The sequence below is a fragment of the Castanea sativa genome, chromosome 2 (genome assembly GCF_040712315.1).
Source record: "Castanea sativa cultivar Marrone di Chiusa Pesio chromosome 2, ASM4071231v1".
Taxonomy (NCBI): Eukaryota; Viridiplantae; Streptophyta; class Magnoliopsida; order Fagales; family Fagaceae; genus Castanea; species Castanea sativa.
The window spans coordinates 54814790-54839433 of record NC_134014.1 but is presented as its reverse complement, the minus strand read 5'-3'; the positions used below and the strand labels follow the sequence as shown (position 1 = coordinate 54839433).

The following is a 24644-nucleotide window of genomic DNA, read 5'->3' as shown; positions in this document are numbered from 1 at the left end:
TGTTTGCTGTTTTTTGATATTTAGTTTGTTTTTGAATGAACATGGGGAGTTGTTGAATTTATTTTTCTATTTTTTTAAAAAACACAATAAGTAAATAGTTATTTTGTAGGAGTGAGTTGATTAGAGATGGGTTTTACGTCGAGACAATATTTTAATAGACATATATTTTTATTAAATTTTTTTTAAATTTTTTTCCTACCTAAACCCAGAAATGTAGGCTTATTTTGGGAAAAAAAAATTTGATACAAATAAAAAAACCTTTAAATAGTAGTAAATATTAGATAGGTAAATAGATAAAGACACGCGTCACTCTTTTCTCTCTCCATGGTAAATTTGTTTGTTTCTGAAAAAATAAAGACACGTGTCCCCAAAATTAGTTGTGAAATTTCGACCAAAAAAAATTAACTCATTTTCCAATACTACTTTCCTTTTGAATAACCGTAATAACGGTCTGACCCTCCTCAATATCCTCGAACAAATCTCTCTCTCCATCTCCATCTCCATCTCCTCTTCAAACCCTAATGATTATCTCTGTAAGTTCTTCCTTTCATCGCTCTCTCTGTTCGCTTTTTCTGTATTATAAATGTGTTTTTTAATTAGCTATTTGATTTAGTTTTTCTTATTATTTCATTCAGAATGTACCTCTCTTTTTTTCTTTTTTCTTTTTATGATGGTTTTTGAGGCAATGCTATACATGATCTTATTGTTATTTGAGGATTTGATATTGTTTAATTTTGAGTATAAACATAAATAAATTATGCCAACCATTGAAGCAATAAGAAAGCACCATATAAGAACCAATGAATTTTTTTTTATATCAATTACAAGGATTAAGCATAAGAAAAACCCCAAAAAAATAATAATAATAAGAATTTGTGCCTCATTCAAAGCCACATGAACATCTGTGACAATATTAATAATCCCCTTGTCAATACTTATGCTAATATTCTTCCTCTTGTAATTGATGCCTTCACTGATTCATGGAGGAGATATATAACTTGAAACCGTTGGCAAAGTTCACTTTGCACTAGTTTATTGCTTACAACAAATTGGTTTGGGTGAATTCGAACCAGTTTCTCCTCATGCGGTTTTTTTTTTTTTTGAGAAACAGGTAGAAAACCTATGTTTATTAGTTTATATTTATTATTTAAATGAAGGGAAAAAAAAAAAAAACGAAGGCTCACGACTAGTTAAGCATGTCATTGTTGGTGTTTTGTTGGATACTTTAATTGTTGAAGCTTATGCTGCCATAAATGACTCTTATTTATCTGTTATTTTTCCACTTGTGTAAAATTGGTCATACCTATTGCACAAAGCTCCCATTTTTGTGGAGTATGGGAAAGGTTATAATGGGCAAGTTTACCCTCAATTTATTGGAGAGACTAATTCCCATACTCAAACCCGCGATTTGTCACTTTTGGTGGAAGACATTTGCTATCGCACCAAAACTCGACCTTTCTCTTGTGTAAATTTGGTAATAAATAAATTTTAATTTGTGGAAAGTTTGCGGCAATAGGTATCTAATAAAAGTTATTATATTTTAACACCAACAAGAACTCCTCATAGGAAATAATGCTTTAGAATCTTGATTGGAGAAGGCTAAAGAAACTATTATAAAAGAAATACAACAATCTAGTCTACGTTAAGAATTATGATTGACAAGGTTCAAGCAATTGTCACTTTGGAAAAATTAATGAAATTACCTTGTTGGATGGAGAGTGGATGTAGGCCAATAACAATGTAAGATCTTGTATTCTAAGGAGGTGTTATTTGGTATTTTCTATTTTTTACTTGTACCTTTATTTTTTGACCCAGGGGTTCTATTCTTGCACAAACTCTTTAGAACCTTGAGAATTAGCAGAATTAAGAAAATTCTTAGCATGTATACTTGACTTTGGGTATATGTGACAGGTTTCACTACAAAACTATACGTGTCGTAAAGATCCATGATTTTAAAATATCCGAAATGCCAATGCTTTTCATAATTATATACAGGAAAACTACAATAATAGTGGTACTAATGAATTCAGTAATTTTAACTGTTTATTTTATTATTATTATTATTTATTTTTTTGGGCTTCATTTCAGTTCAAATGCTAACCTTAACCTTATAGTAGAAAATTTAATGGTCTACAATGCAATTCTGCTACTTTTCTTTGGATATTCAGATTAGTTGACATGTTGGAAATTTATTATTATATATATATACTCAGAGAAGGTATGATACTTTGTGAACACAGTATTTCTGTTATGTACTATCATTTTATTGACAGTTTCTTACCTTAGTTCATTTGCATTACAGGAAATTTGATTTATCACACTTGATGTTTCCATATCCCATTTAGTGGTTTGACTTAAGCTTCCATAGAATTCTAACACTCCAATATGATGTCAGTGTAATTGATGATTCTACAAAATGTTTGATTGCGGTTACAAGTCCCAGTACATTGGTGGCCAGACGGAGAAATTTGTAAGGTAAAGAATGTACGCTGCATATGTTGTTCCTTGCTATAAATGAGTCCCATTGCTCTTCTATAAAATTTAAAGATTATTGATTGATAATATATATATATATAAAATGGTTCTTATTTGATACTTTTAATTGGATTAGCAAGGAAAAATAATTAACTTCAGTTCAACGAACTCAATTTTAGGTAAAATGAGGCTACTGGGTTTTGTTGCTTTTGACTTTAGGAAATGCAAATTCTCTTGATGTTGGATGCTGAATATTGTATTGTATATTTGTCACAATGCCTCCCTGATTAGTTCATTGATCAATGGAAGGGATGGAAATAATGTTAACAGGCTGGAAGAAGTTGTACTTTCAGAAACGAGCAAGGGTTACTTTGAGTAAAAGTAACCTTTCTAGTTTACCAACCTACTTCATGTCACCCTTTCCTATATGCCAGGTAGCATTGCCAGAAGATTCAAATAGATTTTCTGTGGAGTGGTATAGAGGAAGAGAGGAAAATTCCTTTTGTAAGTTGGGACATGGTTTGTCCCCCTATTAAATAAGTGGGAGTAATTATTCAAAAGCTTGGTATTTTCAGTTAAGATTTATTATGAAAGTGGCTATGGTGCTACGCAACCGAATGGAATGCTCTTTGGAGAAGGGTTGTTGTGGCTAAATACAGAAAAATGAGATCAATGGAGTTCAATGGATGTAGTGGTACGGGTGAGTGTGTGGATAACAAGACATGATTTAATGAACTTTTAGAGTTTTCACTTCTTCTTTTTTTCGTTTTGTATATAATTTGCATCAAAGATGGACACAATTTTTCTTTTTTTTTATATTATTTATCCTGTTGCTTTATATATAATACGAATATTCATTTTGATTTAAAAAAGATAAAGCTAATCAGTCTATGACTCACATATAGTTTACAATCAATGATATATTTGTTAATCACAATTTTTGATTCAAATTGTTTTTAAATGATCTTTAGTATATAGCACCTTAAATAATAGTAAGTTGCACAATGAACTAGTTCAGTAGATATTAAAAGGTGCTTCTAAAATAGTAGATACCACATTTTTTTAGCAATATGTTCAAAGGAGGCATAGGTGTAGTTTACATTTTACTTGCAATGATTTTCATCAGTGGTTCTTCTCTATATGGATATACAACAGCAGTAGCAGTGATTGATTTTGAGGTTGTTGGCACTGTAGGTTGGATGATCTTGATTCTACATTGTCAATGCCTTCTGGTGCTGTTGGAAAGAAGCGAGCTATATTTAATTTAGAGGGGCTAAACCTTACTGGTCATGCAAAGAAAAATTCATCAAAATCCTTTAGGTATGGAATGAAAGTGGGATCAGATGGACTAAAGACAATTGGGCGATCACTCAGGTCTGGCGTCACCCGGGCAGTGTTCCCAGAAGATCTTAAAGTATCTGAGAAAAAAATATTTGACCCTCAAGATAAATCCCTCTTGTTATGGAATAGGCTTTTTGTCATATCTTGTATTCTTGCAGTTTCTATTGATCCATTGTTTTTCTATCTTCCTGTCTTCAATCATGCATCAAATTGCCTTGGCATGGATACAAAGTTGGCAGTCACAACAACTACTCTGCGGACAATTCTTGATTCTTTCTATCTTATTCGTATGGCTCTTCAGTTCCGCACAGCGTATATTGCTCCATCTTCTCGGGTTTTTGGACGAGGTGAGCTTGTGATAGATCCTACACAGATAGCCAAGCGATATCTACAACGTTATTTCCTTGTGGATTTACTGTCTGTGCTTCCTCTACCTCAGGTTTGAGAACCATGCTCAGTTTCTTTGCTCTACTAGCTTGCATGCCTATTTAAATCTATAGACTTCTGTGTCTTTAGAATGACTTCTTTTACTTTTTTCTCTCAATAATGATATCTTTTACTTTTATTGTATTAGAAAACTATGGACCTTTTTTTAATATGCCTAATTCCATCTTGCAGCATCATTTTCCATAAAATTTAATGGAATAAAAATCTATTTTATTCTATTTGTGTTTAAATTGTTGAGTTTGTTGCTTTCTATGAGTTCTAAGTCTTAAACTGTGAAAGTTTGAAAGCATATGGATGCAAAATACATCTGTCAGCAAACAATTACTAATTACATCATACATTAATTTTTTAGATTTTTATACTTCCAGATCAATGATTTTTCACTGTCTAAATCATAGAACAGATATATGCCGTCTAAGTTCTTAATAATTCTTGAAAACCAAGCAACCAAATTATCCAATGAGATCAGAACCAGTGTTGAAACAGATGTGTATGGTTTACAAGGGACTTTTTCTTTTTCAAAATTTTCTGAATAACAATTTATGGATTTCCTATGGTTTAGGGAATTGTTAGTAATATTTGTAAAGATGACCTCTGGATATTGCTTTTTACAAATTGCAAGGCATAATTCCTGAAAGTTTAACTAGAAGATGTAAACTGGAAGAGCTAGTCATTATGCATTTTAGTAGGAGCATTAAACTGAATGTTTTTCCTAACTTATATTTAGTTTAGAGTAAAAATAAGTAAAACCATCTCTTGAAACAGTGATTTGTGCTGCCCCACATGATGCAATATCCCCTCCCCCCCCCCCCCTCTTTTTTGTCTTTCAATAAATATAGCACTATCCATTGTTATGTACAAAATATTCAGCTCTTTTGTTTTTGTAGTATTTCCTTGCACAATTTATGCTATAAAAGAAACTGCAACTCCTACTTTTGTTGACCTTGACAAAATATTTTGCCTCTCTATTGTGTTGAAAATGATTTTAAATGTATCACTGCAAGTTAATGAACTAGGTAAAATAAATCACTGCAGGTAAATGAACTAGGTAAAAAAAGAATACGAGAACTTGAAAAGTAGAAGTGGATGAGTTATACTGACCGTCAAAAGTGTACTTGAGAGAAAGGATTGGATTCCACTACGTACAATTACATCTTTGAGAGGGGTGGACAAATTACACGCAGTGAACTACATACACATAGTGCATGCATTGCTCTAGTGAAAGGAAATGCTAGCAATCTGTTTTCCAGTCAATACTCACATTTAACTTACAGGCCTCAGCCCATGCATTTTTCTCATGGAGTGAAAATAGATGAGCTCTGCATGAGAGAATACTTAGACAAGTAGATCTATAATAAAAGAACTTGGAATAGGCCAACATACTATATTTTACTGGACTTTTACAGGTAATTAGGTATTTATTAGGAAGAATCAGAACTTTTTGTCATTTCTACTACCAGTGACCCAAAGTTGAAATGCTACAGATATATGCCTACATGATTAGCTTTGTGGCACTTTTTTCTATTTCTTTTTTTTTTTTTTTTTGCATCCTTAAAATTGAAATTATATGATATATAAGATTTGCATCCTGCATGCATAACTGGTCATATTTGGCTTTGGATTCTTGGCCAATTTTTTTTTAATGAAATTATTCGATTATATATAAGATTTGCAGTTTTGCATAGTAGTAAAATGACTATTTGATGACTGGTCCTATGCTAATATGGTTCTCCTTTAGCATAATTGCTCCATTTTGCAGCCTTAGTACTGAATTCATCATTAACGTAGAAGTGTTCCACAAGTTCTGCAATAGGAAGAAAAGCGTCATTTGATTTTGTTTTATTTTCATTATCTGCAGATTGTAGTGTGGAAATTCCTCCAGAGATCAAAGGGCTCAGAAGTATTGGCTACAAAACAAGCATTACTACATATTGTCTTGTTTCAATATGTTCCAAGATTTGCCCGCTTTTTTCCTTTGAATGCTGAACTTAAAAAGACTGCGGGTGTTTTTGCTGAAAGTGCTTTGGTTGGTGCTGCGTACTATTTGCTTTGGTATATACTTTCCAGCCATGTAAGTGCTCATACTTCTTTTTTACATATTAGGTGAAGCTCTCATGAGATGTGAGTGTCGTGTCTAGTATGACACAATAATCTAAAGCTTGGAAAGGGAAAAAAAGGTGCATAGAATAATAGTGAATTGTAGATCAATGTCGCCTTTCTTATTCTGATGAGCCCCAGATATCGTGTTAATATCTTTGTTTAATAATGTACATAAACAAAAATATAGGAAGGATTTCTAAAGAGAAGATTCTATACCTCCCTCCCCCTTCCATGTAAGGAAGAAAATAGTTTTATGAGATCAATCTGCCATTATTTTAATATATATATCCAAGGCATTTCATAAAAGAGGAATAAATTACTTGAAGTGATTGAAGATGTTTATGTCGCACATGACCTTTTTTATACAGCTGACAGCCTGCTTTGAATTGAATTTTTCATCTCTCTCTCTCTGTTTGTTTCAGAGTTCAATTTTTTGGTCTTCAACTCAATTTACACATTGAATAACTTTTGGATGAAAATTTTCAGATAACCGGGGCTTTTTGGTACTTATTTGCTGTTGAACGAAATGACACTTGCTGGCGGCAAGCCTGTAAGGATAGTGGAAAATGTGACATAAACTACTTGTACTGTGGGAATAAGCATATGGAAGGTTACAGTAATTGGGAAAAGATCAGTAAGGGTGTTCTTGGCAGTCGTTGCTCTATTGTTGATGAAGATTCACAATTCAACTATGGAATTTACACAAATGCTATATCGTCTGGCATTGTTGCATCTAGGACTTTTTTCTCTAAATTTTGCTACTGTTTATGGTGGGGCCTGCAAAATTTGAGGTATCTTGCTTTTTGCTAGTAGATATATGTGCACACTACTTGCTTTTGTATTCTTGATGGGCTACTCTTTAGTCACTTAGCTCTGTCACAAATGCGATATATGCATGTGTAACTTACCTATCAAAAAATAGAAAAATGAATAATTTTAAATGATTTTCCTTTTTCTTTCGGGCTTAGGCATCTATTTATATATATATATATCATTGAGATACTTTTTTAATTGGTAGCTTCATGATAAGGATAGTACATCCATGAGCAGATCCATTAGATAAATTTTCTTGGTCAGCCAACTAGTCGAGCACTAGCTTAATAGGTTCACAAGCTAGCCAAAGTCAGAAGGCTTTAGATTTTTATGAAAGGCACTGATAAATTCTACTTTCTCTAGAATTGAAGAAGTTAGTATTTAAACTCAATTTTGGCTTTATTAGTTATGCAGTTTTTTAGACATTGTCTCTCAGTAAGTCCTTTTATAGTGCTGATCGTGGATATTTTAAAATGATATATACTAGATAGTTATAAGGAATTTCCAATTTGTCTTACGTTACTCTTGTTCCCAATATTTTAACATGTTTGTGACTCAGAAGTAATGGAATTCTTTTAAAGATCAGTGAATGCAGCTAGCCAAAATTATTGGCCCTTATGGATAACCAAAATCTCTATATTGGATTTGTACTGTAGGAAAAAAGGAAAAAAAAATTGTGCAGGCATGATCACTTGTTAATACAATTACATAATTTTCAAATATGCAATGATACGTGGTAGATTGCTGCATCATGCGATAATTATCATTGTCATAATTATTAAGTTTAGTAAAGTAAAAAATGCTAATTTCTGAGTTTTTAGCTCCCAACATCTCCGTTATTAAAGCACATTGCTATTTCAATTTCTACAGTACACTTGGTCAAGGGCTTGAAACCAGTACCTACCCTGGAGAGGTTCTGTTTTCCATACTAATAGCAATTTCTGGGCTCCTACTCTTTGCACTTCTGATTGGAAATATGCAGGTGAGTTTAATACTACAATTTATAACCACTTCTTCAGATGATTATTTTGGGTTGCGCATGAGGACGCTCATGTTAGTCAGTATTATTACATATAAGTGCTGAAACATATTTGGATATTCTTTTTCTGATAATTAAAGCAAAATAGTAATTGGAATTGCTCCTATATCTCATTTTTTGAGATAACAATGCTTGACAACTAGTTGTTGTTGGCACAAATGGACAAAGCATATGCATTTGAAAGTTTTTTTTTTAAAGGAAAGTGAAACTATGAATATAATTGTGGAAACAGTTTACATTTTGTATGCAGATTTTATGTTTTTAAGGAAGTACAAAGATTTTACAATAATGCTGACCTTTAAGTTTTCCTGTGATTGCAATAGACATACCTCCAGTCTCTTACAGTTCGTGTTGAAGAGATGAGAATCAAAAGGCGTGATTCTGAACAGTGGATGCATCACCGCTTACTTCCACAGGATCTGAGGGAAAGAGTTAGACGCTATGACCAGTATAAGTGGTTAGAAACACGAGGAGTAGATGAAGAGAGCTTGGTCCAGAGTTTACCAAAAGATCTCAGGAGGGATATCAAACGACATCTTTGTTTGAATTTGGTGAGAAGGGTAAGTATTAAAGTAATTGTGTTATAACTTGAATCACCTGTAGGATATCTAGCATTCTTTCATTTGTCTTAAGCCTATAGAGCATTCTGTTCATTTTTTAAATAAAAAATTCCTTTTTATTTAATCTCAATAGAACTTTAAAATCAGTCTTGTATCCTGCCAGTGTCCTATCTTGCTGATGTTTATTCAAAGAGTGTGAATTCTATATGATGGTGTATGCAGGTTCCTTTGTTTGCCAATATGGATGAGAGGTTACTTGATGCCATCTGTGAGAGATTGAAGCCCAGTTTATACACTGAGAGAACCTACATTGTTCGGGAAGGGGACCCGGTGGATGAGATGCTCTTTATCATTCGTGGGCGCCTGGAGAGTGTCACTACAGATGGTGGAAGGAGTGGATTTTTCAACCGAGGTCTACTGAAAGAAGGGGACTTCTGTGGAGAGGAGCTTCTAACTTGGGCACTGGACCCTAAAGCTGGTTCCAACTTACCATCATCAACTCGGACAGTGAAGGCTTTAACTGAAGTGGAAGCCTTTGCCTTGGAAGCAGAAGAGTTGAAGTTTGTTGCCAGTCAGTTTAGGCGCCTTCATAGTAGGCAAGTTCAGCACACCTTCCGCTTCTACTCACAGCAGTGGAGGACCTGGGCTGCCTGCTTTATCCAGGCTGCTTGGAGACGGTATCTCAAGAGGAGAGCTGCAGAACGTCATCGTCAAGAAGAGGCAGAAGAAGAAGAAGAGGAGGAAGCATTACACTATGGTAAAGAATATGATGATGTAAGGGCATTAGTTTCTCGAAGTGATAGTACTTCTAGGCTTGGTGCAACTATCTTAGCATCCCGATTTGCAGCTAATGCCCTTCGTGGTCATAGGCTTCGGAACCCAAGTGCTGGAGGCTTGGTGAAACTGCAGAAGCCCCCAGAACCCGATTTCACAAATTATGATTCAGAGAAGTAGTTTGTTTATTTTAGATGTTGAAAACCAAGGAGCTGATGTTGTTAGCTCTTGCTGTATACTACGGTCATTGCTCATTCCCAGTTGCAAAACAGTATTCTTCAACTTATTCTAGGTGATGACAGAGAGTGAATTTTTTTTTTTTCTGAAAGGCGGATTGGTGCAGGTCTCTGTATGGTCTGAGTGGCAGACCATTAACTCTCTTCTTCTTCTTGACTACCCATTAGATTCAATGGTCCTTTCCTGGCAAAGGTTGGACTACGTATAAAAGGCTTTATACCATGTAAAGAGACTCATTGCAAAACATGGCTAGAAGGATAGGACCAACACCTGGTCTTTGCCATGACTTGCATGTGTTTAGTTTATTTGTTTTGTAAAAAGTATCTCAAAGTTTGAATGCAAGAAATTTGTGACATCAAAAAGCTGCTTTACACGAGTTCGTTGAAAGTTTCAACAGGGATTCTTCATATTCTTGAATAGAAATTTCCTGTTCTTTAATTTTTAGGTTAACTTTGGGACAAAAGGAATATTTGTTTACTATCTCTAAATATCATGCAAAAAAGTTTTGAATACATATATATTTTTTCAAGGCGTAATAATTTATTGAAAATCAATTCTTAAGAATTGTTCTTTAGTTGGAAATTGCGTTACACGTACTGTTTTGGATTTCCTGAATCATGGGATCACCCCCCCCCCCCCCCCCCAAAAAAATTTAATGAAACTTGTTATTAGCCTTAGCAATGTTATTGTAGGATTGCTTCTAAGGTCCTTTCTAATAGAATAAAAACATTTCTACTACATATTATTAGTGAGAACCAAAGTGCTTTTATGTCTTAGCGTCTTATCACAGATAATGTTCTTGTTGCTTTTGAAAACAATACATCATATAAGCCTGAAAAAGAATGAAAAGGTGGGGGAGATGGCTCTTAAATTAGACATGACTAAGGCTTATAATAGGGTCAAATGGGATTGTCTAGAAAAAATAATGATCAAGATGGACTTTCATACACAATGGGTTGACATAATGATGAAGTGTTTTTGCTCTGTCACTTATTCAGTCAAAATTAATGGCCAACCCTGAGGTGTCATTACTCCTACTAAGGGATTACGTCAAAGGGATCCCCTCTCCCCTTATCTTTTCTTTTTTTGTGCAGAAGGTCTTTCAGCCCTTATAAGAAAATCAGTGGAACTTGGAACTATAAAGGGAATTGATGCATGTGCCAAAGGACCATCAATCTCATGCCTGTTCTTTGCTGATGACAGTCTGATTTTTTGTAAAGCCACAAGTGAAGAATGTTCTAACTTGATTGGTATCTTGGAAAAATTTGAGAAAGCTTTAGGCCAGCAGTTGAACTGAGAAAAGACTTCTCTCTTCTTTAGTCGTAACACACCACAAAATTTACAAGATGAGATCAAGCACAAATTTAGGGCAGAGATCATTAAGCAACATGAGAAGTACCTTGGGCATCCATCACTGGTAGGAAAAAAATAAGTGTAACATACTCCATCAATTAATGGAGAGGTTGGATAGTAAACTTTTAGGGTGGAAAGAGAAGTTGTTATCCAATGCAAGAAAAGAGACCTTGATCAAGACTATGGCACAACTGATGCCAACGTATACTATGAGTGTCTTTAAACTCCCTAATGTTCTTTGTGATGAGATGACTGGTATGGTATGTAAATTTTGGTGGGGGGCCCTGGTTGAGCTGGGACAAGATGTGTCTACCAAAGGAAGAGGGTGGTTTGGGTTTTTGCGATCTTAAAGCCTTCAACCTTGCTCTTTTGGCAAAATAGGGCTGGAGATTGCAAACTAACACTACCTCACTAGTCCATAAAGTCTTCAAGGCATGGTACTTTCTTGATGGAGATTTCCTTTCGCCTAAATTAGGCAACCATCCCTCTTTCGCTTGGCGTAGTATCTTGGCAGCCTAGAAATTATTTAAAAAGGGCATCAATGGCAGGTGGGGAATGGACAATCACTACATATTTGGAGGGATAAATGGCTTACTGAACCATCTACTTTCAAACTCACATCCAACCTCGCCAATGTCCCACATGATGCAAAGGTTTCCCTGCTCATTGACCCACACACACAGGCTTGGAGAGCTGATATGGTTCAACAATTTTTCTCCCCAACAGATGCCTTTGCAATTCAAAGCATTCCCCTTAGCTTTCGACTTCCTTGTGATCGAATGGTTTAGGCATTTACCCCAAAAGGGGACTTCACGGTGCGTAGTGCTTACAAATTAGCCTTGGAGATGGTGCACAATGGGAATTCTGGGGAAGCATCAAACAACCAAACAAATAAATTGTTCTAGAAAACCATATGGAGACTCAACGTTTCAAACAAAGTCAAGTCCTTCACATTGTGTGTGAGTAAAAATACCATACCAACAAAAGCCAACTTATGTCACTAGAAAGTGATTGATAACCCTCCTTGTAAGGCATCCGATTTGGGGGTTGAGAGTAGCAGGCATGTACAATGGGATTGTGAAAAAGCACAGGAGACTTGGAAGCTTTCTAGTATTCCCTTTGAAGTACATGGGGCCAATTTTCCAGAATTTGTGGATTTTTTATGGCATTTGGAGTTCAAGCAAAGAATGGGGGATGACTTGCTAGAGCTTGTTATTATGGTGGCTTGGTGTTTATGGTTCAACCGTAATGAAGTTAGACTTGGTAAGACAAGACTACCGGGTTTAGCTATTTTGCAAAAGGCACGATACATGTTGGATGAGTTCCAGACTGCAAATTTGAAGCTGTCCTAGACCAGTCCTAAGGAAGAGGTAAGATGGAAGCCCCCAAGTAACCTGTGGTACAAAATTAATAGTGATGCTGCACTATTGTTAGCAGCTATTTTTTTAGTTGGCATGTTTTGGAAACATTTTAACAAACTAGCATCTCAAGCATTAAAGGGTCGAGATCAATGACAAAAATCAAGTCCTTTAGACTCGAGTTCAAATCCAATGTGGAAGAAAAAAGCCACATGGAAATCGAGTATATAAGAATCAAGTTCCACAGAGAGGAGAAGCAGAACAAAGAAGGAAACCCAACAGAACAAAGAAGATAAACCCAGTAGAAGAAAACCAACAAAACAAAGAAGAAGAAACCCAGCAAAGCAAAGAAGAAGAAACCCAAAACATCACAAACCCACATGATATTTTTTTTCAAAAACCAAAAAAAAAAAAAAAAACCCAACCTTAACGATGAAGTTGTGGACTGATTCGGCCTGGGATTGTCTAGCCGTTGCCCAAACTGATTGAAAATCAAACAACAAAGGCCTCAAATAAATGGATCCCAAAACGAAGAAGAAGCCGAGTAGAAGAAGAACAAAATGAAGATGAAGAAGAAGAAAAAAAACCCCAAGAAAATGAAGAAACCCAAAACGAAGAAACCCAAGTGAACGATATTTCTTAACAAAGGAACTCGAGTCTTAGAGACTCGAGTTCTATATGGATTTTTTCTTCCACCTCAGATTGGAACTCGAGGTTTATAGACTCGAGTTTTAAAGACTCAAGATGCTAGTTTGTTAAATAGTTTTGCAAACTCGACAACTAACTAAAATATTTCAAAACTAATGATAAATGCAAAGAAAATTCCTTTTTCATCCATCTCAATAAAAAAAAAAAAAAAAAAAAAGAGTAACTTTTTCATACTCTGTATTTCACAACCAAAACGAATAAATAGAATTGTTATTCTATAACATCATATTTCACAGCCAAAAGTAGTTCTCTCCTATGCAAACTACTTTTCTAACGGGTAGAAGAGTAACTGAAAACATCTTGCTCAGTAGCTTATTTGTTCCCTAAAAAACTGTAAAGGTAAGGAAGGTCATATGACTGCTAAAATAGACTTGAACAGTTATAGAAAATACAAAAATGCAACAAAAAAGTGAGAAAATATGATTTTCATGATCCTTGTGCATAGGAACTGATTAGTGTGTGTAGCAGTTCATAATTTTCTATAAAAGAACTACCATTATTTTTAACCATTTCTCAATTAAAATTAAAATTATATACTTTTATCCAAATTTTGGAAATTTAAATAATACAAAAATAATGTTGTGCTCTCTATGTATAGGAACATAAAAGTGTAGCAAACCATATTTTTCTAATTTTCTATAATTGTTAATCTCTTATTAAGAATATTAAACAACTAAAAAAATTTAAAATGACAGCCTAAACATCTGTAAAAATGTTATTTTCATGGTTTATATGTATGAGAACTGGTTAGAATAACTTTCCAAAATTCAATATTTTTTCTTAATTTTCCTCAAATTATTAATTAATTACAAATACTAATAATAAGTTTAGATGTAGTGATTATGTAACCTCACTCTTAAAGTTAAAATTAAAAATAAAAAATGGAAGAAACCTGGAAAATGTCAAGAAAGCTTAGGATAAGAAAGATTTCAAGTTTGAACCCAGTAGTACAATAACATCAGTAAGTAGAGGAACTTATCCAAATCAAATCTCATCAAATGAAAAACACAATTTGAAAATTAATTTTTTATATCTTTCTTTATACTTTGCTCTTGAAAAGTCTATCTCAATCAAACAAGATACAAAAAATTAGATTTCTTCCAGACCTACAAGAGTTACATCACTTTTGAATTCCCCCCCCCCCCCCCCCCCAAAAAAAATAAAAAAGAAATCATATTAAAAAAAGATACAATACAGTGAGATTGTGAGAAAAGAAGCAGAAGCTTATGATTGTGAGATTGAGTGCCCCTGATCCGTTGAAACTTCAATAACTATCTCTTTCAATACATTTCTGCAACTGTTTATGCTGCTCTTGCTGCTTAACTGCGCCATGCAGAAGACGCTTCCATTTCAACTTCTTCTTCCCACCAAGTGGCAGCCTATTACATTAGAACATATAACTGAGATATTTTTTAGTCACCATTTTTCAGTGCAATTGTATATGTTACAAGTTCATTTTGCTACAAATTATCCAAAATTTAAATTTTGGAGTATTTGTAAATTACATCCTCTAAATTTTGGTCAGTTTTTCCTAGAGTCAAATACCGTAAGTCCATAACTAATGTAACCCAAATTCTCAAAGGGATTGAGAATCAATAAGAAAGGAAAAATAAAATAAGCTTAGGATCAGTATTTAAGGTTGCTTGATGTTAGCACCAATCAGGGGTAGAAAAACTAAGAATCAACAATTAGAGTTCACTAAAATCAACACCCAGACATTGGAAAATTCCCATAGAAATTTTATTCACCATAAACTTGTCTTCATAGGAAAACAATAGCACCCTTGTATAGATGACTAGGACTAAATTCTAACCCTATAATTAACTTGAGTCAAGGCCCAATTATTGAATCACAAAAATAACCTTAATTCTAAGAAATTAATAAAATACTAACAGCCTAATAAGCTAATTAGATGTAAATAAAATCCAAAGGATCAATAATAAAAATACAATTGAATTCTAGAATTAAATAATACAAAAACAAATTATAAATGTCTTCACACTTCCTGCGTCAATAACTCTACTTTAATTCAATTATGTCTTGTAAATTCATTTACACCCTATCACATTTGATAACTCAGAAACTAAGGTACCTCTCTTTTTCTTCTCTTTTTTTATCATGGTTTTTGAGGCAATGCTATATATGATCTTATTGTTATTTGAGGATTTGGTATTGTTTAATTGTTAGTGCAAGTTAGGAATGTATTTTTATCAAATTATCTTTTAAAATGCAAACAAAAAAGAATTTAACACATCAAACATTTGTAAAAATATTATAAAATAGTTTATAATTACAGGATTACTCTCAATCTATTAAAAAAAAAAAAAAAAGGTTTTCAATCTCATTTGTGCCGTTGGAATAGCAACAAGTCAACAATGCCCAACACGTCGACGATTTCAGATGAAAATAAACCCATGATTTCACTAAAAATGGACAGATCGTACAAATTTTAATGATCAAGATTTAAAATTAAAAAAAAAAAAAAATCAAACGGTTAAGAAAAACCACCGGCATAGATCCTAATGATCCAAACAACTACCCAACCAAAAGGCCAACCGGTCAACCAGTAGATAGATATGTCACCACGAGCGAGCCACATGTCACTATCCCAATCTTCCTTACCTTGCTACCGCTACATTGGCGACCTGAAAACTTTTTAACCACTTCTTTCTAACGGTCCTCTCTTTCCTCTCTCTCAATACTACTATATGCTTTTTTGTTTTGTTTTGTTTTTTAAAATTTATTATTACCCATTTCGTTTCTCTCATGCACATACACTATTTCATTCAATTCTTGCACTTTTTGATCTGGGTTTTTTGAATTTTGATTTGCATTGTCAAATACTTTGGGCATGTACATGTGCTTGGTTCCTTTTAAAGTCCCAAAAATGCTGGGCTACAGTTTTCTTTGTGGCAAAAAAACCGGTTCTTGTGATTTGTTTGTCTTGCAGGATTTTAGTTTTGGATCAAGGACAGCTGGTTGTTGCTGTATGAGCTTTTGGTGTTTGTTTGTCTAAAAATGGAATCTTTATTGTGAAACTGTGAGCAATCTGTGTAGTTTGAAGGGTTGGTAACTTGGTATGGCCTTATAGGGAAAAGTTTTGGAAATCCAACTGAGGAAAAGTTTTGAAGCTCTTTCTTGTTTTTGTATTTGATTGTGGTTAATGGGTTAGGATTGGAAAAGAGATTAATTAATGGCTCCAGGAACTGGGTTCTCGCCTCAGACAAATGGTATAGATGGTGGGTCCATGAAGGAAACTAGCATGTTAGCCATGGAGGATCAGAACAACAACAACAACAACAATAATGATGATGACTCATTGGGAGGCTTGGCCTCAACGAATATGAGGAAACCCCCACGAAACCTCTCTGTAATGCGGCACTGCACCAGCTCTACTTTCTTGGCTGAATCAGTGAGTATTATTAATACCCTTTCTCATTTCTCTTTTTTCTTTTTCAAAAAGTTATTAAGTTGGTCTGATAGCCCTTAAAAGCTTGCACTTCGATTTCAAATGCTACAGTTCTGTAATACTTTATCGATAATCAGGTTATTGTAGGAAAGGAAATGTGTTCATTTTAGAGCCACAATTTTTTTTGTCACAATTGCTGTTGGCCTGTTGCAAGTTGTTAATGGTAAATAAAAAATTGGTGGCAAATGTAGACCAAGTGAAAATTAATAATAACTTGTCAAACTCAAAAAATTGTGAAACATGTAGTGTCTGCAATATTATTGTTTCTTGATTGAGATCCTCAGAGTAATAGAAGGATTCATGAATTTTTGACTAGTCTAGGGGCATTATGGACCAAGTATCTGCATTATTGTGTCAAGTTTTGTTGTATTACAAAAGGCCAAATGTATCTTAGAAGTTAAATAAAACATAATGTTGGATTGACTCTATGGATCTCAAAAAAATACACTTTCGAGCACCATCTTATTGCATTGACATCTTTTTCTAATTGATTTTCAGGATGGGAAAATCCGTTTGGCATTTGAGAAAAGTCTTCACATTAGAAACACTAATTATTGTTGTTCATTCAGTTATTTTGTTGCTAAATTCACTTCTACAAAATGCTTGGTTATGGCTTCCTTCATATTCTTGGGTTGCCAGTTTCTAAGAAATAACCTTGTGTCCTAGGCATTAGCCTATTAATATAATCTTCATTGAGTCATCTTAGTAATCTGACGCTCTCAGAATCAGCAAAAAAACTCACTTTCTAGATTTGGTTTTCTATTGAAATAAATATAGTGGGAAAAAAAAGCTTTGAAATGAGGAAATTATATATTTGAACTTTCTTTAGGTCTTGCCTTTTCAAGACAAAACTCTGATTCTTGGATAGCAACTTAATTTATAAATCATGCATATTGCATGCTACAAGTGGTAATTGGCTTATTACAAAAGTTGTGTAAATACTTATTTTAGTATCATAGTTTGATCTTTAGAGATCTTTCTTGTGGAAATTAGATTTCATTCTCTTGTGAAGTTGATATCATAGTTTCCTACATTTAATCTGGAGCCAAAACCTGTATGAAGGCTTTCAAAAGTTGAGTATATGTCTTCTCATGATGCATATCTTTAAGATAGACTTTCCACTAATTATTGCTCTATGCTAATTTGTTGCAGGAATCAGAAATTGGGTTTTTAGGCTTGAAGTCACCATCAGATGAGAAATCTGGATTTTTACCTATATTTCGCTCAGGAAGCTGTTCTGAGAAAGGGCCAAAACAGTACATGGAGGATGAGTATATCTCTGTAGATAATCTTCGTGAACATCTTGGGACGGCTGCAAAATTCTCTTCTCCTTGTGCATTTTATGGGGTGCGTCTCGTGCTTATAGATAAGTGTAAATCCACTATTTAGATGAAACACTATTAATATTTTTCTAATTGGAATAAATTTCATAGTAATATATCCCCCCAAAAAAGAAGAATTCTTATTAATAACTTCTGGCACATTAAAAAGTAAATTTATGCATCTTGTTTTATCATTCATTTGCCAAACTGCATGTGATTAGCCATCTTATCATCAAAATTTCTCTAGTAGTTTGTTTTTCATGATAAAAATGGCAATTGTAAGCTACACAATGGGGGGAAAGCCTTCTCCCTCCACGGACATACCACTTGGCTATAACTATAAGGTGCAGTGGTGACTCTTTCTTGGACTTTTTTTTAGCATGTATCTTTTATCCTTCCTAGAAGTTGGTCTTCTTCTGACCTATTAGGGCCTAGACAACTAAGAGAATCATATAGAATTCCTTGCTCACTCTACCTAGTAAGTCAATTAACTGATTGAGGTCATGTACTGAGGTTTCTTTTATTTCTGCAGGTGTTTGATGGACATGGTGGTATTGATGCAGCATTATTCATTAAAAAGAATATACTTAACTATATCGTTGAAGACTCCAATTTCCCAACTGGCACAAAAAAGGCTGTTAAAAATGCTTTTGTGAAGGCTGATCATGCATTTCTTAATGCCTCTTCTCTTGATAGTTCCTCTGGCACCACGGCATTGACCGCCCTAATCACAGGAAGGTTAGGGACTGTAATACTTCATTTCTACTTATCACTATTGACTGTAACTTGATCTTCATGTTTCTTGGCGCTCATTGATCAATGAAGTTGATAACAACATCAGGGGTTGTTTTTAATTTTATAATTTTTTCTTTATTGCAACCATTTTCTTAACACAGTAATGTTGCAGGACCATGTTGATTGCTAATGCTGGAGATTCTCGAGCTGTGCTTGGCAAACGGGGAAGAGCAATTGAGCTCTCTAAAGACCATAAACCCAACTGTACCGCTGAAAGACTAAGAATTGAGAAACTTGGTGGTGTCATATATGATGGCTACCTCAATGGTCAACTATCCGTGGCACGTGCTCTTGGAGACTGGCATATAAAGGGCTCCAAAGGTTCAAAAAGCCCCTTAAGCTCTGAGCCAGAATTGGAGGAGATCATCCTTTCAGAGGAAGATGAGTTTTTGATAATTGGGTGTGATGGTTTGTGGGATGTGATGAGCAGCCAGTGTGCAGTTACAATGGTGAGGAAAGAACTCATGATGCATAATGATCCTGATAGGTGTTCAAGTGCACTTGTTAAAGAGGCTCTCCAACGCAACTCCTGTGATAATCTCACAGTTGTTGTGGTCTGTTTCTCCCCTGATCCACCACCTAAGATTGAAATTCCTAGATCCCAAAAGAGGAGGAGTATATCAGCTGAAGGGCTGGATCTTCTCAAGGGTGTCTTGAATGATATATGAACAATATTTTCTGACAGCTTGTATAGACCAAATTGGAGTGTATGTATCCTTTGGTGGGGCATTTTTTTTCTTGTCCTAGTGCTGCACCTTGCTGCGGCTGGATATTGTTGATTTCTTTTAACAATCATTTTGTACATTTGAGAACTGACATACTTCTTAATTACTTGATTTTTAGACCTTTTCATTGTACTGTTGAAAAATCACTGGTACTAGTCTCAAACTAGCTTTCGCATTAATTTAGGATTTGAATAATAAGCCTTACCATAGACAGAGCTTCCAAATATTGAAGCTCCTTTGGATAGCTTATCTTACGTCCACGTTTTGTTTTTTTTTTTTTTGACCAGTGCACCATGCACTGTTCATGAACAGTGCATGGTGCACTATCTATGAACAGTTTACCAAGGCATATGAATAGTAACCAAAAAGTGAACAATAATTTTTTTATTGTTTTCAAGTTTTAGTAAAATAAGTGGTATCCAAACGCACACTGAATTTTGGTAAACTTTTAGCAATATTTTTTTTTTTTGTAACAACTTAGCCATAATAAAAAATCACAATAGAACCCAATTTACCTATCAAAAGTTACTATCCTATTTAATTATTATAATAATAAGTGGTAGATTGTTCCTATAAAAAAAAAATATAAGTGGTAGATGGTTCCTAAAATAAAATAAAAAAAAGGTGGTAGATTATGGTGAACCCATGTGTGATGTAACTTTGTTGCAACTAAAATGATGTATTGTGATAGGTGTTATTCATAATATTTTTTATAATAATTAATACGATAGAATTTTAATTTCTGTGAGTCTACTCCTGATAATTACTCTTATCATGATTTAAACACCGAATTTTTTATACGATGATAAACAGATTTTACTAAAATTGGTGTCAATAAAAACAATGTCACACTATAAGTCAACAATTATGAACTGCTAAAACGTTTGCTCATCAGAGGCTAAACAGCTAAAACATCTGGGCATTGGGCTATTGGACTAAATCAAAAAAAAGGGACCAAATAAATATATCTTCTCCTCTCTCTTTTTTTTTTGGAAAACGGCCCAAATATGTCATTGAACAATATCAGCTCTGCTAAAAAAATAAAAACAACCTGAACAGTAACGCAAGCTCCTCTCTTTTTCACTGTAGCTGTATCTCTCAGCCTTTTCTTCTTCGGCTCTCAATCTCAAACACTCTACTCCCGGACCCGCCTCGCTAAAACCGTACTCTGCACAAGGTTCTTGGCGGTCGATTGAAAGGTATCCTCTTCTCTCTTGGTTTGTGTGTGTGTTTTGATTTGCTCCAAATTTGATGCATTTTGTTCTGTTTTGTGAATTAAAGATGAGCATGTATATGATGCCCCAAGTTAGGTGTAGCTAGCTCTGACATATCAAACACTATTTATCTTTTCTTTACACTTTGAAGCTTGGGTATTTGTCATTTTTCCTATTTATCAATGCCTTTTTTGTTGGCTTGTTGCTGTGGTTTCAAGCTACCGTTTTTCTTTCCTCTCTGTTTCTGTTTTCTTTAGTATATACTTCCTGTGTGCTGCATCCTCTTTTTTCTGTTCAATGAAATACTTTTTTTTTTATCCCAAAAAAAAAAAAATTTAAATTTAGTACTGCCATTGTTAACCTTGTGACTTTAGTTTTTCCTTTTGGCAATTAGTTTAGTCGAAATTTTTCATTTTGAATGGTGGGTGTGATTTATTTTGATAGTTATTCATCAAATTCATGTAATTTTTTTATCAGGGTTTTCTAAAGAATTGCTTGATTGATGAGGTTTAGGTGGTAAATGCTACAAGTTATGTGTTAAAGTTGGCATTTTGACTTTTATTGAGTGGAACTAGTTTTTTTTTTTTTTTTTTAATATTGTTTGCTGTGACTCTCACCTCATTGATAACATTTGAAACTGATTTAAAATTTGGGGGGTTTTTTTTTTTGGTATTCTAAAGTTTGATGAATCATTGCTATATCACCTTACAGTTTATTTGGGAGTTTTACCTATAAAATAAAATTTTTGTAAAAAAATTTTTCTTTGCACAATTAGCATTGATGTATATAATTTTTTTTTTTTTTTTAATTATGATGTGGAACCTCACCAAGGCAAGGCCCTTTGGACCCACCCCTAGAGAGTAAACCACAAATGCACAAGCCCACCTGCCATAACCCGATAACTGTGTATTAGGTAATCCAAGGGAAACTCCTTGTGGGGATCGAACCTAGGATGTTTGGGTTTACAGCTTATCTCAAGCCTCCTACCATTAGGTTGCACCCTGACAGGTACAATTAGCATTGATATTCATAGTTTCATTTCAATCCAGATACGAGTGTTCCATGGATCTTCTATTTTCTAGTGAAATTAGAAGACGTAATGTCTCTGGTTGAGATTATGTGATGATCCAGATAGAATTTTGTTAGAGTAGTGCTGCATACTTCTCTTAGTAGTTTGTGTAGATTTATGCTAGGATAGTCACTGTTCTAGATTTATATGTATTTTTTGAGCATTTTGGACTATAATGCTTATCTCTTCTTATCAAAGCCCATTTTTGTTCTTAGCGTTTGTATTTCTACAGAAGGTTTATTATACTGATGAAGGTATTCAATATGCAATTTGTTATTTTACTTTTTTATTGGAGACATCTCTTCAGTCCATGAACTATGATGGGAGTTTGTAAATGGCTGTTTAGGAGGTTATCTTTAGGCCATTTTCTTTGTTGTGATTTTTACCATTCTACTGCAGTGTAATTTCATAAACTGCAGCATCAAGATTTGTGGAGCACCACTTAAATTTGGAAAAGCTCTATGTATTAGGCACTAATTGTGGTAATTAAAAGCTTCATAGTCAATTTTTTTTTTCTTTTATTATGTCATCTTTTTAGTCTTCTAGCCATGAATTTCGGAAAGGAAAAATTTTAGCTCCAAATTGGTTTGGAGCTATCTTTCTCCAACCCACTATGGGGCAATCAAAGAGACCATCAATGTGTCATTTTAGTCACATGGCTTTTTTAATGAGTCAAGTAACTTGTTTAAATAATATGCATGGATAATCTTATAAATTGCCACATAGTGGATTGAAGGAGTATTCAAACTAGTTTAGAGCTAAACTTTGTCCTTTGGAAAATTGTTACTGTAGGCCCCACAAAAGATGTAGATAGTGCAGAGTACATGATATCATGTTAGAGATGACAGCAATTGCAAATTTGATACATGAACACACTGTCTGATAGTTGGTAAATTTGTATGGTAGAAAGGTCAAAATATTATACAGTCCACATTGCCCTTGTGCCTTGAAATTGGGTGGTGAACTTAATTTCGTGCTTCGAACATGCCAAGCTTATAATTTCATGTTACTCATCTAACTAGGATATATGGGTGAAATAGGAGATGCACTTTAAATTTGGATCTCTTCTTTTTGGTGGAAATAAGACAGTTGATCGAGCATTCTTTAGTGCAGCATGATTTACAGCATCAAAACAGACTTTTGCATATACCTTATGAGTTTATGCAAGATTACAAGATTTGTGCTAAGAATGATTTCTTTTGGAGTTTAACATTAGCAACTATTGAGCGTTTTCGTGGCTGAATCAAATATATAATTAAAATCACTAACCAATTTCCCCTTCCCTTGTGTTTTTGTTACATATCTGTGCATGTTGATGTGATCAGTATCTTGTTCTGCTTTGGTATTATTAATCAAAGCTTGTCAATGAGCTTTGGCCTAGACTGTTGGGAAAAAGACAAAATTTTGAAAATATAACCACTGGGATAATATGAATGCTGGAGAAATCTCTGTTTCAAAAATGTGAGTGTCAAAATGAAAGAATATTTTTGTGTAGTAGTGAAAGGGTAAAGATGGGGTATATTTAAAAAGTAGGGATGTGAATGTTCTGAGATGTTTAGTCATAACATAAGCACAGCAGACTGCATCTTTTGGCTTTAAGGGCATGTTGATCTACTTGTCACGTTAATCCATTATTACGAGTGTCATTAGATGCTATGAACTCATGTTTCTATTTTCATGAATGATTCCTATTGACATATAGAATTTGAGGTACCTGCTAGATGTATGTGAGAGTATACTTGATATTAGGCAAATGATGCTATTGCTATTTATCAGTTGATTTATTTGCTGATGATAATGGGAAATGCGTACTGAACTACTGTGCTACATTTCAAATGATACCCAAGACGCCTACGATATTTTGGCAGGGTGCAGTGTAGAGAAAGGGTAAGGGAAGAGGAAGAGGAAGAGGAAGAGGAGCAGGCATGTCGACCCTAAAAGAGATCCTAACGAGGCGGCCCTTGGCGGCAACTATCCGGTTGACAGTGCCAGCTGGAGCGGCCCGACCCGCACCACCTGTGGGCCCAGCACTGGGTCAGTATCGACTGAACCTGATGGCCTTCTGCAAGGACTTCAATGCCCGCACTCAAAAGTACAAGTCTGACACCCCTATGGCAGTCACCATCACAGCCTTCAAGGACAACACTTTCGAGTTTATTGTCAAGTCCCCCTCCGTAACCTGGTACCTCAAGAAAGCAGCTGGAATCGAGTCTGGCAGCTCCCGCCCCAGCCACGTGGTTGCCTCCTCCGTTACCCTCAAGCACGTCTACGAAATTGCCAAGATCAAGCAGTCTGATCCTTATTGCCAGTACATGTCCTTGGAGTCTATTTCCAAGTCCATCATTGGGACTGCAAATTCTATGGGGATTAAGGTTGTCAAGGATTTGGATTGACCATGTTAGACATTTATTTTTGACCTTCTAGGGTTTTTCCCTTTCGGTTTTTCTTTAAAAGATCTGCTTCAGTTGTCATGTTTTATTTTCGGTTGAAGTTGAATGATTTTCTTTTTGTGCTAATGAGTAATGACTCGATAATAAGCAATGGAACTAGTTACTTAAAAATGGAAATATTGATTGATAACCTTTACAGAACTAGTGCTTCAAAATGTGTACAAATCTTATTGAATCTTTCTTTCATTTTAGTTTAAATGTCAAAACAAATTTATGTTCTTTAGACATTGTTGGGTCTTTTAAAGTGTTGCATTGCTTTCATATGATTGTTTAATCTAGAATTGAGGAATTCGGTGACCTACTATACAAATTGAAGTAGCTCGAGTAATGTGAAGAATGTAGCTCTTCAATCATGTTACTAGGCTGAGCTAATGTTTGTAGTCCATAATTTTAGG

The 24644-nt window shown here is 34.5% G+C and overlaps 3 protein-coding genes across 8 annotated transcripts; all 3 read left to right on the top strand.

Annotated features, from left to right (window-relative positions):
• Positions 1 to 314: 314 nt before the first annotated feature.
• LOC142623918 (putative cyclic nucleotide-gated ion channel 8) lies at positions 315 to 10164 on the top strand. 4 transcript variants are annotated; one of them, XM_075797400.1, is made up of 8 exons: positions 315 to 533; positions 2396 to 2475; positions 3670 to 4255; positions 6122 to 6334; positions 6850 to 7154; positions 8047 to 8158; positions 8539 to 8775; positions 8998 to 10164. In XM_075797400.1, exons 2-8 carry the CDS (start codon positions 2417 to 2419, stop codon positions 9727 to 9729), a joined length of 2244 nt encoding a protein of 747 aa, XP_075653515.1. In that variant the 5' UTR covers positions 315 to 533; positions 2396 to 2416; the 3' UTR covers positions 9730 to 10164. The 4 variants fall into 4 exon arrangements, with proteins under 4 accessions (XP_075653515.1, XP_075653514.1, XP_075653517.1 ...); XM_075797399.1 differs by having other exon boundaries at positions 2303 to 2475; XM_075797402.1 differs by lacking the exon at positions 315 to 533 and having other exon boundaries at positions 2244 to 2475; positions 6850 to 6997; positions 8061 to 8158.
• A 5617-nt stretch (positions 10165 to 15781) lies between these two features.
• On the top strand, positions 15782 to 19754 carry LOC142624052 (putative protein phosphatase 2C 47). Its single transcript, XM_075797554.1, has 4 exons — positions 15782 to 16617; positions 17827 to 18021; positions 18529 to 18734; positions 18904 to 19754. The coding sequence occupies exons 1-4, from the start codon at positions 16399 to 16401 to the stop codon at positions 19457 to 19459; spliced, it is 1176 nt and encodes a 391-aa protein (XP_075653669.1). The 5' UTR covers positions 15782 to 16398; the 3' UTR covers positions 19460 to 19754.
• Positions 19755 to 20500: 746 nt separating this feature from the next.
• On the top strand, positions 20501 to 24315 carry LOC142623485 (uncharacterized). Of its 3 annotated transcripts, none has more exons than XM_075796912.1 (2): positions 20501 to 20715; positions 23668 to 24315. In XM_075796912.1, the coding sequence occupies exon 2, from the start codon at positions 23725 to 23727 to the stop codon at positions 24190 to 24192; it is 468 nt and encodes a 155-aa protein (XP_075653027.1). In that variant the 5' UTR covers positions 20501 to 20715; positions 23668 to 23724; the 3' UTR covers positions 24193 to 24315. The 3 variants fall into 3 exon arrangements, with proteins under 3 accessions (XP_075653027.1, XP_075653028.1, XP_075653029.1); XM_075796913.1 differs by having other exon boundaries at positions 23647 to 24315; XM_075796914.1 differs by having other exon boundaries at positions 23576 to 24315.
• The last annotated feature ends 329 nt before the right edge of the window (positions 24316 to 24644 follow it).

Excerpts from the sequence above, each read along its gene's own strand:
- LOC142623918 (XM_075797400.1), top strand. The coding sequence starts at position 2,417 with ATGTTTGATTGCGGTTACAAGTCCCAGTACATTGGTGGCCAGACGGAG. Across the intron at positions 7,155-8,046 it reads TGGGGCCTGCAAAATTTGAG|TACACTTGGTCAAGGGCTTG; the intron begins GTATCTTGCTTT and ends CAATTTCTACAG. Across the intron at positions 8,776-8,997 it reads GTTTGAATTTGGTGAGAAGG|GTTCCTTTGTTTGCCAATAT; the intron begins GTAAGTATTAAA and ends TGGTGTATGCAG.
- LOC142624052 (XM_075797554.1), top strand. The coding sequence starts at position 16,399 with ATGGCTCCAGGAACTGGGTTCTCGCCTCAGACAAATGGTATAGATGGT. Across the intron at positions 16,618-17,826 it reads CTACTTTCTTGGCTGAATCA|GAATCAGAAATTGGGTTTTT; the intron begins GTGAGTATTATT and ends AATTTGTTGCAG. Across the intron at positions 18,022-18,528 it reads CTCCTTGTGCATTTTATGGG|GTGTTTGATGGACATGGTGG; the intron begins GTGCGTCTCGTG and ends TTATTTCTGCAG.
- LOC142623485 (XM_075796912.1), top strand. The coding sequence starts at position 23,725 with ATGTCGACCCTAAAAGAGATCCTAACGAGGCGGCCCTTGGCGGCAACT.